The sequence below is a fragment of the Theobroma umbraticum genome, unplaced genomic scaffold (genome assembly GCF_002168275.2).
Source record: "Theobroma umbraticum cultivar Fairchild unplaced genomic scaffold, ASM216827v3 scaffold_130.0, whole genome shotgun sequence".
Classification (NCBI taxonomy): domain Eukaryota; kingdom Viridiplantae; phylum Streptophyta; class Magnoliopsida; order Malvales; family Malvaceae; genus Theobroma; species Theobroma umbraticum.
This window is the reverse complement of record NW_018397264.1, coordinates 6,112,003-6,128,276: the sequence shown is the minus strand read 5'-3', so window position 1 is coordinate 6,128,276 and position 16,274 is coordinate 6,112,003. Positions and strand designations below refer to the sequence as shown.

The window sequence follows — 16,274 nt, the reverse complement described above, 5'->3', positions numbered from 1 at the left end:
CAAGATTCGAATCCCCCTCCCTCAATTATAAAAAAAAAAAAAGTCTAAATAGACAGCTGACTGGCTTACAGCTTTCCATGTTCTTGACTTCTCTTCCTTAAGAAAAAAACCAAAAAGTTTATTTGTAAATGTGAACTATAAGTCAAGAATATAAATCAATACAACTTTTACTGGTTAATCCGAATTTTTTCATAAGAATAGAGGCAAAGGAAGCAACAACATAAGGAGAAAAATTACTGATGAGCAGTAGGAAGCAGGCAGTACAGATGAGATAATTAATATCCTTACCACCACAACCACCATCCTATTTCTTTCAAAACTTATTAAATGTGACAAATTTGACTTTGAAATTATACATTTAACTGTTCAATAATTGTGATCTACTCATTAATATATGATGAGAATGAAGAGAGCAAATGACATTTTTCCCTTCTAAAATTTGGGTGATAAAGGCAGCAAGCAACTTGCCAGCCAGGTCTTTGCTCTAAAAGACAACAATTGACAATGCTTCCAAACTGTGGTAATTAAAGCTAGCTCTTCATTCTTTTGCTCTTTAGACAGAGAATTTGGAATTGAGCAAGGAAAAATAAGGTAGCATGAAAGAATTTGTAAACAAAATCATTTGATTATGACTTCTTTGGACAACCCCAACAGTGGTTAAGGTCAATTACTGGATGTGGTTTTAGGTCCTCAACTTGGGCTTAACTCAAAGGAGAAAAGAGGAAGAGACTAGAAAAGGGAAAAAGAGAAAAGGAAGGAAAATTCTTAAAAAGATCAATAATACTAGCTTGAAAAGAACGAAAAATGTTAAATACAATACATCATTGTCTGCAGCCTGTATCCTATGTCATGTGAGAGAACTTAACATGGACAAGCACTACTACAAAAGTACTACAATAAAAAATTAATGATGATTCTGCTCAATATAGGGCAACATTTTCTAGAAACTCTACCCAACCATTTTTTTTCTGAAATTATTTAAGTATTAGCACGGAAAAAGACTATAAGAGTGTATAATTCAAATTAAAAGCAAAAGAAGGAGAAAAAATAAACAAATAAAGGAAGCATCATGGTTTACTCCAATTAGAAAATCCAAAAGATTTCAACAGTATGGAGAGAGAGTGTGTGTGAGGCAGGGAACTACTTTATAAAAAGCATATAATGATATAAAGATATAAAGGAAATGGAGAAGCATTAGTCTGGAGAAGGGAGAAAAAAGACAAACACCCACATGGCCAGGGAAAACACAAAAGGGGGCCAAATTGCCAAAACCCATTGCTCAAAATCTCCTTCTCTTTCATCCATTCAAGATGACAAAACATTAATTCTTTTATAGTTCCTTACAATATCCTCTTTTTCACCTTTGTGAAAAAATTCATGTTTACATTGCATGCCCTTCCCCCCCTAATGGCTAATGCTTTCTCTGATCGTCAAATTCTTACCTAACTGTAACAGCAAAATCCCACTTCCACTTACTTTAATCTGACTCTCTTTCTTCACCAATTATATTCACCAGAAAACCCATATCAAATTTCAAAACAAGGAAAGAAATTTTCTACTAGAAAGAATCCACCTTTAAATGAACTCTGTCCTTCAAGAATCTGAAAAGAAAGATAAATAAATGCATATCAGCAAATCACAAAAACCCAAAGGAAAAAATGATACTTCCAACTTCCATACAACAACAACAAGCAGGTATACAGAATACAGATCAATTTTTTGAATCTCAGACACGTATACCATCACGTTTCTTCAGCACACCCCGGGCAAACATCAACAAAATGACAAGGAATCCCACTCCTGCTGCCCCTCCTAAGATTATAGCCACTGTCTTTCCCGTATTTTGCCCTGTCCCTACATCAATCAAAAAGATCTCCAGTCAATTAATTTGCATCCACTTTTTTCTAATAAACCATTTAGAAGTCATTAATCCTGAAGCAAGATATTTTGAAGTCATTAATCTATATTAGGACAGAACTCTTCTACAACTAAAAGGGCAAGTAATCAGCGTAACAAAAACTCAAAATCGATTACTACGAGAAAGCAAGGGAACCAATTTCTATTTACCTGATGAAGATGAAGAAGGGTGTGAATATGAAGATGATGAAGATCTTCTAGGAACCCCATTAGGATAATAACTGTAACTTATAAAGCACTTATGCAGATAGATTTGACCAGAGATTGCACTCCCACATTCAACCTGAGCTTTTTGAACAGCAGTCTTTACGCACTCTCCACAATCTGAATCTCCAACATCTCCTTCACATTGCCCCAAAACATAAACAGATTGGTAGTTAGTGGTATAATAACCATGGCTACTAACCACTCCATTTTCCAAAACTGAAAGGGCTGTATCCCTCCTCTCTTCAAATCCAGAACCAGCAACATTTGTAGCACCACAGGTCTTGAAAAGCATTTCCATTCCTGAAATTTGAGCAAATCCAGCAACTTCATACAACATGTAGCAGCCATAAAGTTGGATTCTTGCAGCTATTGTCTTGCCACAAAGTTTGTTAGCTAAAGTTGGGAGCTGGCGGGCACAGTTGTAACAGTCACTGTTGCTGAGGTCTCCCCTACATTGAAAAAGACCGGTAATGGTAGTTTGACCAGTGCCTGTTGTTGTCTTGTAAAACTTTACCTTCATGGATTGTGAAAGCAAGGTTTGAAACAAGGCAGACAGGGCCTGTGAGTATATCCCAGCTGGATCTGTGAAAGCCTGCTTTGCACAACCTTTATAGACCAAGGTTGTGTAATCAGAAGCAGATTCAACTAGTTGAGAAACTTCAAGATTGGTAAACAAGAGAAGAAATGAGAGGAAAAGAAAAAAGGGTTTTGAAGAAAAACCAAAACCCATTTGTTGGGGTGGTATTGTTGGATCAAATCATGGCAGTTTCCTTGCAGTTTTTGTAGGGATCTGTAGGTGCTTAGTGGGTTTTAGCTAAACTGCACATAGATTAAAAGGTTTGTGTTTTCTGACGTCCTTGGGTTTGGTTTGGTTTCTGCAGCTTCACCATTGGAAAAGAGCTTTGGTTCTGGTTGTGGTTTTGTGGTATTTGGGATTTTCACCTTTACTTTTTTGGATGGCCTACCTCAGAAGCTGTGCACAGATGAGAAAGAAAGAGAGAGAGAGAGAGAGGGGTTTATCTTTTGCCCCTTACAAGAGAGAGTACAATGCACTACACAATTGATAATAGAGAAATATTATTTATGGAAATGCTCAAACTGATTAAACAAGTTTTTTAATTTTCAAGGGAATGACAACAAAATGGATTTAAGATAAAATAAACTTGAATAGTAGAAGCAATATTCCCTTCTTTAAAAGATGGTAAGGAGGTATGTATGTACAGGAATCTGATTTTGTGGGGGGAAAGTGGCATGAAGTTTGACTGAAGCATATCTTACTTGAGAGCTGCTTTGAATGCAATGCCCAGTGATTAAAGATTGGTAATAGTAAGTTTTTTGGGGGACCTCATTTCTTAGGGTACATAGGGCCTGGATTTGCATATGAAAAAAGTGATGCTCTTAATATGCATTAATTGAAACTATTCTTTTCTACCCATTTTTTTTCCTCAAGAAAATGGCAGCCTCTCATGTGTCTAATGAATTGACAAACATAAGAAAAACCACTTGACAAAACCTCGAGTCATTCATAGCTGGCATCTTAGCATTGGTTGATTAACTTGAAGGCTAAGTTAGTTTGGTAGGTTGATTTCTTGATAAACTACTGTAGTGGTACATATTTATGCTTCTGCACAGTCATTTTATTTTTGTCAAACAGTACAACATGTTATAAGTATAATGTCTGCGGTTGGATTGATTGATATCAGACAAATACATCAGATTATTCTGATGACTTCAAATTTCTTGGCAAACTTGTTCTATTTAAATTAGCATCTATCCAAGACTGGGATTTGACTGTCACTTTTCCTATCCATTTTAGCAATCAAACAAGCCAATTGTTTATATATTTCTGACTTCTGTTTTTCACTATTTAACAGCCACTGAGGTTGGAAGTCAAGCACTTTAACCCTGTCTTCATTATTTTGAAGGTTCTATTGTGTTTCTTTTGCTCATAATCATGTTGCATAGTTTTGTGAATATAATAAATCTGTCAGCATCATTCCAGTCTTGACAACCAGCAGCACTGGTTTTTATTATGTTTGGCTCCTGCTTTTTGTTTTCTTCCCAAAGCTTAGAGAAGCTCATTCATCAATCATAATGGCATTCACATCTTTTTTGGATTTCAGAGTAGCTAAAGGTGGGCATTTCAAAACTGAAGATCCTTTTTTCAAAGAGGGGAGCGTTATTTCAGCCTAGATTCATGACATTAACGTGTGGATCCAGGTCAAGATGTAAGAGCCGAAGAGGCTCTCAAGGCTGCAAGTAGTAGTCCTTTTTTTCAATGAAGTTAGTATAAATTATGGAAACTTTTACTCAAGTGGTAAGAAATGCATGAAAGCTTTCATAATTATGCAGATGAAGAAGCTTGAAAATTTATAGAATTGACAGAAAACAGATCTTCTTCAAGCAGCATTTGCTTTTGTTCTCTCTTTACAATGGCAAGAGTAATGAAGGTGAGGTGCATTTGAAGGCAAAACCCATGGCTCAACTAAGAAACAATGTGGCTACTTGGGCTTAGAAATGATGCAGGACACTTGGGCTTGCTTTCTCCTTACAGAAAAAGAAAAAAGGGGCCAAGCAAGTTATGATGGGGTAAGTACGGAAAAACCCATGCTAAAATGCCTGGAACTCTTGCCAAACCACCTAAAGAGAATCAGTCTGCAACTGCAACTGCAACTGCTTCCCCCTGGCAGATTGTGTTCAACTCTATAGCTCCATGCCAGCTTTCTTTATTGCTGTATTTTCTGAATGAACACATGACAGAGAATCAACAGACAAACCCCTTTGTAACTACAACAATACATAAAATAATACAACTACAAATCTCTACTTTTTGTTTCCTCCAAGTAGCTGGTGGCTGCTATATGGTTTCCTTGAACACCAAACATACCTAGAAATGTAGTTGAAAATCTTAAAAGATGAATGTCCAAGATTAAGTATTATCAATAGAAAAGTTTGCTAAGAGGTCTTCTTCACCTAATCTTGTCAACAGCAAGCTGGACTATTAGATGTTAAGAGTCTTACTATTGTCAATATCCTCTTCATGTTTGTTACTTTCAGTGTATACTTTTAATGTTACAATGTAACTATTAAATATGATTAATATAGTAACATTGTTATTTATGAGAAAAAAATCACACATTGTTAAATTAAAAATATTTTAAATATATAATTACAACAATGGTCTTTTCATTTATTATTGATTGATTTTAAGTTAAACATCCATTTTAAAACAAATTTAATATAATTTTAAAGCAGATGATATCCCTATTCATTGATATTGTTTATTGATTTGTATAATATGATATATATATGTATTTATTACATATAAAAGAGAATACTGAAGTGATGTATAAAAATATAATAATAAGAGACTTTTTCGGATCTTGATATGTTTACTTATAGATAGTTAAGAACCTTGATTATGAGTTGATTAGTAGTTCCTAACTTCTTATGCTTGACATTTAACCTACCCAACATATTGCAAGCTAATTCATCACCCAAAACAAAACTTCTAAGAAATTAATGTTACATTTAAACTCAAACCTTTCCTTTTCAAAGATAAATTATTTATTATTAGATTAATTAATTAATTAATATAATTAATATATATCTGTTAAAGAATCAAAACTTTCACTCTATAATTAAATACCCCTTTTTGAGGAAAAATTATAAAAAATTTGTCTTATGCATGGACGATTAGGTATTTAAATTCTACTAGTCAACATGAATACAGTTCGTTTTATATAATCATATCTATAATTTGAAGAAAAAACAAAGAAAAATGTTCAAGGAGATCATGACCATTCATTTGTGAAGAATGAAAGGTTGTGATTTAATCCATGATTTTTCATAGAATTAAAGAAAGGAAGAAGATCCTCAAGTTAAGAGAGAGTCCAAAATTCTAAAGAGAAACCATGGGTAGTGAGAAGCTGCCAATCCAAGACATGAAGGGAAGAAGGAGAGATACATATAAATACAACTTCATTTTGTCCATAAAACAAGCAAAAGCCAAACACCTCACCTTCGATCCCTTTTCTCTCTTTTTCTTCCCCATTTTCCCACCGACATCTCTCTCCTTTCCTCTTCTTCTATAAGTTCTAACCCAAAAAAAAGAAATAAAGAAAACCCTGTCTTTTTTTTTTTTTTGCTTCAAATTCACACGCAATTTATTTTATTTGTTTACGTTTATGGGTTAACAGTAAATCATTTGAAATTATTTATTAAAAAAATATATTGAAAATGTACACATTGAAAGATAAAGTAGCGGGAAGTCTTTCACGTTTGTTTGCAGATTCACCGAATCATTCTTCTGCTTCTTCTGCATCTGATCTTTCTCAGGTGATTTCTTTGTTTTTTTTCCTTATTTATGTATTTATCACTAAGAAAAGCTTTTTCCTTTTGGGAACTTTTAGGGAAGCTAGATCTGGGTCATTGATGGGAAATCTAGTTATGTTAGCTAAATGTTATATTCATATCTTTTGTGATCTTTTTTAACCCGGGCAGCTGAAAATTTGGGGGTTTTTTTTTTTTTTTTTTACAATTTATGATCTTTGAAATATTTGCTGATTTGGGTGATTATATTTTTTTATATTTGATTCACTACATATAACTTTGTGTTTGGTAGCTTAGATTATGCAAGAAAGGAAAACAGATTAATAATGTAATCTTTTCTCATGAAGCTTATATATATGCACACACACTGTTTTGGCCTAATGTGTTTTTTTTCCGATTTGAAGTTTCAATTATAAAACTTTTAGAAGTGGTTTTTCTGGATTGGCATCAAATTAATTATCTTTATTTCAAGTTTCATTTTTTTTATTTTATGTTCCACCTACGCCTAAGTATGTGTTGGAAAGAGTCAGTAACTTCATTTCCTTTTAAGTTTCAAATTTACTTGTGAAATTTTAGTGAAAGTGATTTTCTGACTTGAAAATTTTGAATGTGTAGGCCAGATGGTATTCCAAAGGCTCAAAATCATTGTCTTCAGTTTTTTCTTTCATTATCCCTTCAGTAAGCTTAGGTGGGTCTAAATCGAATGATCATGATCTCAAGCCAATTCAGTCACATCCTGTTAGATGGAAAAATAAGACATTTGAGGTGCAAGATGAACCCCTGGATAGATGTGAAGAATACACTGCTACTTATACCAGTGAAGACATAAAAAAGGTTTGTCAAGATAAGAAGAGCAATTGGACAGATAATGACATTAAGCAAACAGTTAGTCCTTGTGGTGAGGAAAAGGACCGTGCCTCTGAAAGGAGCAGCAGTGATTCCGATGAATTTCAAGAAGCAAGAGAGCAACAGAGTCCAGTAAAGTCTTCACCAAATCTCGCTGATGAATCTGTGTTTATTAACTGCGATTTGTATGAATTCTTGGTGTCTTCCCTTCCCAATATTGTTAAAGGGCGTCAATGGGTGTTGTTGTATAGGTAAGTCTTGCAATAAACTCTGCAGTTCTTTGGTGAAAGCTGCTTTGTACATTTGATTTTGGATTTTGATTTGGTATTTACTCTTTCAAATGAAGGGCAGTACGTTGAAAGATGGTATATCACTTCGTACTCTTACTCGTAAGAGTGCCGAGCTTCCTGGTCCTTGTTTGCTGGTATGCTGATGTTTATATATTAACGAGTGCTATTGTCATTGGAGGTTGTCTATCTGAATTTTACAATGCTTAATTAGTATTTAATACCTTGGGATTAATTGCATGGTGTTGTACAAATTCTAGATTACTGGAGATAGGCAAGGAGCTGTCTTTGGTGCAATGCTAGAATGCCCCTTGAAACCTACACCAAAGAGAAAATATCAAGTAAGCTAAGAGACTGTTTAAGTTATGAATATGGTTTTATTTACGTGTTGACTTGGTTTGTCTTTCTGATTCTTTGCACGTTTGCCGTGTTTCTCTACATCCTTTCATTTCTCACTATGTAAAGCACGATTCAGCCACCTTATTAGATTTCTGTCGTTTGTGTCAGGGAACAAACCAGACATTTGTATTCACAACCATATATGGTGAACCAAGGCTATTTAGACCAACCGGTATGCAACTTTGTCAAAGTATTTAATGTATCTTATATCTTAGATAGTGAGCATGTCAAGACAAATGGGTACTTACTGCCTACACATGTAACCGTGGGATAGATAAAGAGAAAGATTGATTTACTGTATGCCTGCTGTTTGAAAGATATGGATTTAGTTTGCTTGAGCTGATGTTGACATGGTTTGGTTTGCTTTAGCTGATGTTGAATGATTTTCCATGCAATTATGGAGTCTGATCTTGTGTCATATTTATCTAAACAGGTGCCAATCGTTATTATTATATGTGTTTGAATGACTTGTTAGCACTTGGTGGTGGTGGTAATTTTGCTTTGTGCTTGGATGGAGATCTGTAAGTTCCAATTTGCAGTTTCCCCTGTTAGAGTTCTGCCAACTAGTCTTTTCTTATAAATATTCTATATTCTTTTCTCATGATAGTTATTTTCTCGTTACAATAGATTAAATGGAACTAGCGGACCTTGTGAAACATTTGGAAACTTATGTTTGGCTCATAATGAAGACTTTGAGCTAAAGAATGTCGAGGTAATTATAGCTTCCTTTGACCAATTTCAGTTTCTGATTTATCTATATCCCAACATTGAGTTTAAGACGAAAACACGAGTAATTATCTGATTGGATGCTGATTGAATTTAACAATGAGTTGGAGTATCATTGACAAGGAATCCCTGTGCATTTCTCGTCAATATCCTGTTTACATTTTTGGATCAATCATCTTTCCTTTAGATTTATCAAGTTGAAATTTTTGCAGGTTTTCTCCCTTTTTAACCCATTGTCTGATGGTATATTTGTATTGCATGTGCTTCTAACTGTGCAGCTCTGGGGATTCACGCATGCGTCACAATACTTCCAACTGAAGGAAGGCTGAGATTTGTAGGTCATGTGTGATTCTTGTATCATTGAGGAAGTATTTATGTTGCCATTCTTTATTCTTTGACCTTGTACCATCCCTGCCTTGCCCTCAGTTTTGGGCAAAGGTTGCATGTAATGGCAAATTGCTTGCAGGTTAAATTATAGGGTTTTTGAAAAGTTATTCTCAAAGTGTCAATTGAAGTGCCGTTGTTCACTTTCTTTCTGAACGTGTACCTCAGCTGTGTTTGATAAAGTCATTTATGGCAGCCATGGACGATCCATTCTCCCTAAACGCATGATTATTCAGGCGAGTAAGCCATCAATGAGGAATGTGGCAACGAGAATGGGGAATTTTTTACCACAGGGTGCGGGAAAGAACGTCTAGGCCGATTAGCCAGCATGAATAATGGTTCATAAGAACAACAGATACCATCCACTCTCAGTATACAAATAAACAGTTAAGATGGCTACACAATGACAAAAAATTAAAATAAAAATCCAATCAAGCGTAGGCTGGTAGAGGAAACTCCCATTAGCGACGTTTACAAATCTAGAAGTTGAAAATTGTGTCTATGTTCTCTCTGATAAAGTAACACATGATTGACTGGCTGGCTTTCATTTCTTCAAAGATTTAGATGATACACCGGCACATACACTTGCTGGAGGAAAGGAATGGCCAAAACTTGTAGAAGACATTCATGCCCTAGCCTCAAAAGCACAAAACTAAGATTAAATGGACCTCAAAATCTGGCGTTTTACTTCAACCATGAAACAATAACAGTCACAATTAGCAATTGCAAGGGAGTTCAGGGCCAGGACTCCTCCCATATATGTCAAACAGAAGGCCTTTTATGACTCAGTTGAAGGATCATCTTCAGGAAGACCGAATATGCGGAGGTTGCGATCCATTGATCCCACCGCCAAGTACCTTGCATCTGGACCAAATTTTACACAAGTTGCTCTACCTGCAAATGGATGAGAATAAGGCCCTTCAACTTCAACTGACAATCAGAAATAATAATCTACTTGAGGGAAGAGAAGATGAACCTGTGCCAGACAAATCAGGCAAAGTTTTGATGCAATTCCAGTCTGCTTTGACACTGCCAACTTGGTAAACTCTGGAAGCACAAAATTAAATCGGTACCAACAAGCAACATGGGAAAAGAAATTTTGAAATAATATAATGGTGAAGATGAGCTTTTGAGACTAGAGAGAGAGGGAGGACATAAGATTTCTGACAAGTGTACTATTAATAATTCTTTAAATTTTGGTTAAGACGTGTCAAATGTTATCACACAAAAAAATCTCCAGACAGTTTCTTAAGCATTCTATTGAAATTCATTTACATACAACAGACTGTAAATCCAATTGAAGTTTTTGTCCAGAGAACTATCCTATGCCAAGACTGTACACAGAGGCCTTAAGAGCACCTACCTTATATCTGAGCCTGCAATTGCAAGGTAAGTTCCACTATGGTCGAAATCCACTGAAAAAAAAAAAAAACAGAATTAAAGCTGCGCTGCTAAACCCAGCTCTTCATTATTGCCAACTCTGATCGCAAGAAAGTACACTTTGCTCATTCACTTTCTAATTTAAGTTTAAATCTGAAGTTGCTACTGAGGAAAGCTGGGAGTATATAGGAAATACCAGTTTACTAGACAAAACAGTAAATGGAAGTATTATGTCAAAAAAATCAGAAATATTGCTTGCTCCTGAGAGTGAGCCAATAGAAGACAAGCTACATATATAGCCATGCAGGGGTCTCTTATAAAGATATTACATACCAGAGTTAGTTGGTGTGTCTTGATCATATAATTCAAATGATCGGAAGTTCTTCAATTTGCGCAGATCCCACAACTTAACACCATCATGTGCAGCAGTCTGCAGTTAAAACATAAATCAGATTACAGAATTCACAGCCATCAAGCTAACGAACACATTTGGATAAGAAGTGCTTACTGCAAGGAAGTAACCATTTTCTGAGAAAGATATGGCAGTTACTGCCCCAGTGTGACCATCAAAGTTGGCAACATTTCCCTGTAGAGGTAATAAAATAAAGAAGAGAAAGTGGCTTTAAAACAAGGGAAGAAAATATCTGAAAACGTAAGTTCTGGTCTCCTAACATAGTTTCTACATACCCGACTCTTCACGTCCCAAATTCTAACAGTAGCTTCTGTGGTGCCTGTCCCAAGGATGAGACCATCTGGATGAAAAGCAGCAGATGTATAGCCCATGGAATTTGAAGGGTCTTCAACCTGCAGAAATAAAAATCTGACTCTTATTATAGGTTATCCTCTTCAAAATAAATGAAACAGAAATTAGGTTCAAGATAAAAAAAATCATTTTGCCATCAGCCTCACCAGAAACGAAAATGATGACTACATATTTCCATTGAAAGTCCTTAAGACGTTTAGGGGAAATTTGAATACATGATAGAAATTCACAAGAAACTACTAACAGTCCAAATAACACTATTGACCATGCAACACCATTAAAACTTCACATTTTACCTTCTGACAACTTCATAAATCAATTAAACACGAGTTTCATTTATTATAAAGAACTAACTATTCAGGGTCAATTAAAGAGATCCAAATACTATATAAAAGTTACTGTTACTTAGTAAGAGACCAACTACTCCATTTACTTCAGGAGAAACCAAAATGTTCACTGTAATGGAAAACCTTACAGATCTGAGAGAGAGAGAGATGTTAGGACCTGTGTCAAGCATATGCCAGAGGAAAGATCATAAAAGCACCATGTTGTGTCAAGGGAAGCAGTTACAAAGTAGTTATTTGTGGCATGGACTGTGACAGCTTGCACCTGAAAGAGTAGAAGGTAGATTTATTCTTATGTTCACAAGACAGCAAATAAACCAGAATCAGAATTTGATAATCATAGCATATGTGGATTCAAGCATATATTCACCTCAGCTGTATGATCCTTCAAAATATGCCTGCAATCATACTTTCCATCTTCAGACCCTTGCCAAATGCGAACAGTCTGCAACATTCAAAAACCAATCAAATTGAGACGCAAGCTAAAACAAAAATAAAATATGGACCAGTTTAGTTATAATTAAATGATTAAGATGCCGACACTATATCCCATTAAAAAACATCTGTTATGGAGCATAAACATAAATAAGGATCACCAAAGAGGAACAAAAACTGGAACTTGAGACTTGAGAAATTGGCTTACCTTATCTGCTGATCCACTTAAAAATGCATCGTTCTGAGCTACAAATTTTACACTTGTAACCTACCCAAGAAGAATGTAGTCAGAAAATAAATTTCAAAAGAAAATGAAAACAACAGCAGCACTTGAACAAAACAGACAAAACTGAATAAACCTTCTTAGAGTGACCACTAAGCGTTGATAAGATCTCTCCAGATGTTCGATCAAAGAGTACAGCACTTGAATCAATTCCTCCTGTGGCCACAATATCCTGACAACCAGAAGTAAAAGGATGTAAATGGACAAGCTTTGAAGAATAGTATAAACATAAAATCCAGATCCTATACCAATTTACATCTTGCAATGTTATCTGTAAAACAGATTTCCATAATATACAGTAATTCAGTGATTATAGCATTAGATAAATCCACTTGGCAGTTTGTACTCCTCCAAAAGCAAAAAAATGCAGTCAATAGACAGGCAACTGGCATAGGTTTTTCTGCTACATAGGCTGGATCGATATGGCATTAAAATATAATGAAAAGATAGGAAATAGCTAGTCTTACATCAACAAAATTGAACTTAGCTATAATCTTGGAAATAGCCTTTACATAATTTCCAAATTTAACATTCAAACCTTGTTTCTAACAGATCTATTTTGGCAAGTAAATATCAAGTCCTCAATATGCAACATCCAAAAGGATTGCCTAGAGAGGTGTATACAAAGTTTAGTTTCATGAAAGGGATTTAACTAAAAGGAGCAACACACCTTTGAAAGATTGATATCAATTGAAGTGATCCCTGGTTTGTTTGTCTTGTGAAGGGGATGACTAGAAAGTTGAGTATACCTCTCCAAAGCATCAATGGGAGCCAATGTCGGAGGTATCTGAAGAGAAAACACAAGAAAAAAATTGGAGGGAACAGATCTCAAAAATGATATGAAGATGTTATCTGCAAAAAGATACTTGGAATTAATCAAAAGATAATGGATGAAGAGTACCTGGCGCTTTTTACGCTGTTGTGACAGAGCTGCATTACATTCTGTTAACTCAGCAATAATACTATCAGAAATCCCAGGACGCATTCTCTTTGCCCCAGGCCCCATATCTACATCCTCTGCAGCTATGATCACAAAAGAAAATCTCAAATAAGATAATACCTTAGTTAGAGATAAACAAACATTGATGATAAGTGTTAAGTTTTAGGTTGACTATAATTTTAGATTTTATTTGACTAGGATTTTTGTTTGTGTACAACATTGAGTAGTTGTATGATGTTAAACTTCTTATTCCACATCGAGTCTAAATCCCATTCTACTTTGGACTTTTATATTATAAAAGTGAATCTTTAGACTTTAGAAGTGTGCCTAGTGCTTAAGGAGCTCTAGAGATGTAACCCCTTGTAACTTGCTCTTCGTGGAGCTTGGGTAAGTGTTCTTGGGAGGTTATTGAAAAAAGATGTGCAAGAGATCTTGGGTTGGTTTGGAGAACCATAAAATTCAATTTATTATACTTTAATTTTTCAATAATAGAAGAACAGTTTCACTCCGTGGATGTACATAAATTCTTGTGGTTTTTTGTTTGCTTAATTTCTCTAAGTTTTATCTTTATTGTTTCTTGGACAATTTTCACAACAAAAAGGGTACCGAGAAAGAACCTCTCTTTCCATTGGTAAGAGCAGAAACATTGGCAGTAACTGCCGTTGCTGGCAAGGGTGCCTGCCTTTCAGCCTGTGCAAGTAATGACCTGGCTTCATCCCTTTCCTTTTTAAGTCTTGCAATCACACGGCAGGCAGCATCATGCTGCATAAAATAATAATAATGATTTGAACTACATTACTTAGATAAAACTTAAAGAATCAAATAGAAAAACCAGTAAAATTCATAGCCATTTATTATCAGATTTAATAACCTCATAGATCCTAAAAAGAGATCTTTATCAGTTTACAGTTGAAAGTAAACATTTTTAAAGCAAAGCATCCACAATAAAGAAACTGCAACACAGACTCTACATCAATACTCAAGGCTAAAACGAAAACCCTTATACAACAATTGAGCTAAATTATTCAGCTTCTTTGGGAATGTTAAAACAACTAAAACCATTGGCAAGATTTTGACAAAAAGAGCTCATACCAGATTATCAAAAAGATTCTTTTTCTTCAATCTAGACTAGGTTACTAACATATAAAACTCATGCTCTTTGTAATGTAGTGATATAACATAACATGCAAAAACCAGTAACTGAAATTATTATAGGAATCTAAAAAAGATAATTAGACACCGCTAACCTAATTGTTGTTACCTGGTAGAGTGCATGACTTAGCTCTTGCCTTGCTGTATGTAGCTGCTGCTCCAATGCAAAATTGGATAGCATTAAAGCATCCCATTCCTGCAATGAGGAAAGTAACACAACATCAGAAGCAAAACAATAAAGAAAATTTGGTGTAACATGCTAAGATTTATTGTGTAAAGCAGAAATTACATTGGTAACAATTCCAATAAAAAAAGGAATTACATGAAGAGCATTCATTTCTAGCTAAAAACAAAGTGGCAACATAAGACCCCTACTGTAAAACAAGCAGCAGAATTGTTACAAAATTACACAGAAGTAAAAATCCCCCCTCCTAGCTGTGCACTCACATGAATACAAGCTTAACAAAGGAAAGGATAGTCTCAAAACATGAATTACATAATGAACTAATTCACACATAAAAAAACTGAAAAAAGAGAGGTACATATGACTCAGGAAAACATACATTCTGAAACATTCCAAGCATCCCAGGAATGCTTGCCGCTGTTAATGATCTGGGCTTTACTATCTGCATCAAACACCATAAAAACAAACAAATCAGCTCACAAAGAAGCAATGAAAACAAGTACCTGAAAGGTAAACATCGATAGTAAAATCACCTTGCCCGTTTTGACCGGGACAATGTCATCCATTGTAAGCGGTTCCCCTGTAACCGGACACTTCCCATAATCCTAATTAAAACAGCAAAAGAAATGTTCTATCAAACACGCAGCTAGCAGATAACGATACACTTCCAATATAAATCTAAAAAAAAATCAAAATTTCAGAACAAGAAAAGAACTTTAAAAGAAAAAACTTTTTTGCAAATTTACAGTTTTCCAATCAGTAAAAATTAAAAAAGAATTAAATTGAAAGTAAAATTTTCAGTAACCAAACAGAAACCCTAGAAACTAAAAAAAAAAACAGAAAGAGAGAGAGATGCGAACCGAAATGTGTCGTTCGATTAAGCGTTTCTCGTAAAGCAAGCCTGATTTCTTGGAGACGACGGGCTCTTCCGGCACCTCGCCGGAGACTGCACAGACAACCAAAAAACTCAGATCAAACAGCGTTTAACAAAAGAAAAAAAAAAAGAAAACTAAGGAGAGAGAAAGAGAGAGCGCGCCTACTTGAACAGTTCATGGTCAAAGAGGAATTGGGGCTTTTCCTATCCCTTCTTTCTTAGCAGTGAACGCCGCTGAAAGAAATACAAAAACTATTCAGTCGGCAAAATGAAGAAGCAACAGCAGCAGCAGCCACAGCCACGAACTAGCAGCTAAAAAAGAGAGTGAGAGAACGAAAAAAGAAAAGAAGAAAGAGCCGACGAAAAATATTAAAAGCAAATCAGGACGGGTCAACCCATTAGGGATATTTTAGGAGTCAATTGGGCCTGTTACTGGCCCAATAGACCATATCCGAATTTGGGCCCTTCTTTATAATTTTGGATGAGACGTCAATTTCTTGTACCCTGGAAGCCTGCTGCCTAATCATTGGTACAATATTAGGCTTAAATATAAAAAATAAAAGAATTATCTAACTTACATGCAAAGTTAACTTTTTTATTATATAAAAAAATTATTTTTTTTTTCATATTTATATAAATCTTTAACTCTAACTAAATATATGATCTGATTTTTTACTGTCAACTATCATATAATATAATCATGTTAGTTATCACATTATCAAATCACATATTAGGTGAATAAAAAATATCGATTGATTTTAACAGTTATTATTTTAATTAAAAATATTTTTTTTGAGGTATAATAATAAAAAAGTAGTGAG

General features: G+C 34.9%; 3 protein-coding genes across 5 annotated transcripts; 1 reads left to right on the top strand and 2 right to left on the bottom strand.

Moving 5' to 3' along the window:
* Positions 1-1,243: 1,243 nt before the first annotated feature.
* Positions 1,244-3,193, bottom strand: LOC110421733 (plasmodesmata-located protein 2-like). Of its 2 annotated transcripts, XM_021435395.2 has the most exons (3): positions 2,068-3,186; positions 1,741-1,854; positions 1,244-1,601 (listed from the first exon to the last, which is right to left on the bottom strand). In XM_021435395.2, the coding sequence occupies exons 1-3, from the start codon at positions 2,852-2,854 to the stop codon at positions 1,594-1,596; spliced, it is 909 nt and encodes a 302-aa protein (XP_021291070.1). In that variant the 5' UTR covers positions 2,855-3,186; the 3' UTR covers positions 1,244-1,593. The 2 variants fall into 2 exon arrangements, with proteins under 2 accessions (XP_021291070.1, XP_089640579.1); XM_089784453.1 differs by lacking the exon at positions 1,244-1,601 and having other exon boundaries at positions 1,727-1,854; positions 2,068-3,193.
* A 2,799-nt stretch (positions 3,194-5,992) lies between these two features.
* On the top strand, positions 5,993-9,208 carry LOC110421598 (TLD-domain containing nucleolar protein). The gene is made up of 8 exons (XM_021435214.2): positions 5,993-6,462; positions 7,072-7,553; positions 7,654-7,726; positions 7,850-7,930; positions 8,097-8,160; positions 8,422-8,509; positions 8,616-8,700; positions 8,993-9,208. Exons 1-8 carry the CDS (start codon positions 6,364-6,366, stop codon positions 9,041-9,043), a joined length of 1,023 nt encoding a protein of 340 aa, XP_021290889.1. The 5' UTR covers positions 5,993-6,363; the 3' UTR covers positions 9,044-9,208.
* A 229-nt stretch (positions 9,209-9,437) lies between these two features.
* Positions 9,438-15,804, bottom strand: LOC110421597 (pre-mRNA-processing factor 19 homolog 1-like). 2 transcript variants are annotated; one of them, XM_021435211.2, is made up of 18 exons: positions 15,620-15,804; positions 15,440-15,525; positions 15,113-15,184; positions 14,959-15,021; positions 14,505-14,591; positions 13,861-14,005; positions 13,205-13,326; positions 12,974-13,090; positions 12,380-12,475; positions 12,229-12,288; positions 11,956-12,030; positions 11,746-11,850; positions 11,166-11,282; positions 10,987-11,064; positions 10,812-10,908; positions 10,462-10,513; positions 10,075-10,145; positions 9,438-9,992 (listed from the first exon to the last, which is right to left on the bottom strand). In XM_021435211.2, the coding sequence occupies exons 1-18, from the start codon at positions 15,630-15,632 to the stop codon at positions 9,877-9,879; spliced, it is 1,572 nt and encodes a 523-aa protein (XP_021290886.1). In that variant the 5' UTR covers positions 15,633-15,804; the 3' UTR covers positions 9,438-9,876. The 2 variants fall into 2 exon arrangements, with proteins under 2 accessions (XP_021290886.1, XP_021290887.1); XM_021435212.2 differs by having other exon boundaries at positions 13,205-13,320.
* Between the last annotated feature and the right edge of the window lie 470 nt (positions 15,805-16,274).

Bases quoted from the DNA above. Each gene is read 5' to 3' on its own strand.
- LOC110421733 (XM_089784453.1), bottom strand. From the start codon at position 2,854: ATGGGTTTTGGTTTTTCTTCAAAACCCTTTTTTCTTTTCCTCTCATTT. The intron at 1,855-2,067 runs GTAAATAGAAAT...TGATTGATGTAG, and splicing joins CCCTTCTTCATCTTCATCAG to GGACAGGGCAAAATACGGGA.
- LOC110421597 (XM_021435211.2), bottom strand. The intron at 14,592-14,958 runs GTATGTTTTCCT...TCCTCATTGCAG, and splicing joins TGCTTGGAATGTTTCAGAAT to GAATGGGATGCTTTAATGCT. The intron at 11,283-11,745 runs GTCCTAACATCT...TTATTTCTGCAG, and splicing joins CTGGCATATGCTTGACACAG to GTTGAAGACCCTTCAAATTC.
- LOC110421598 (XM_021435214.2), top strand. From the start codon at position 6,364: ATGTACACATTGAAAGATAAAGTAGCGGGAAGTCTTTCACGTTTGTTT. The intron at 7,727-7,849 runs GTATGCTGATGT...TACAAATTCTAG, and splicing joins TTCCTGGTCCTTGTTTGCTG to ATTACTGGAGATAGGCAAGG. The intron at 8,701-8,992 runs GTAATTATAGCT...CTAACTGTGCAG, and splicing joins TTGAGCTAAAGAATGTCGAG to CTCTGGGGATTCACGCATGC.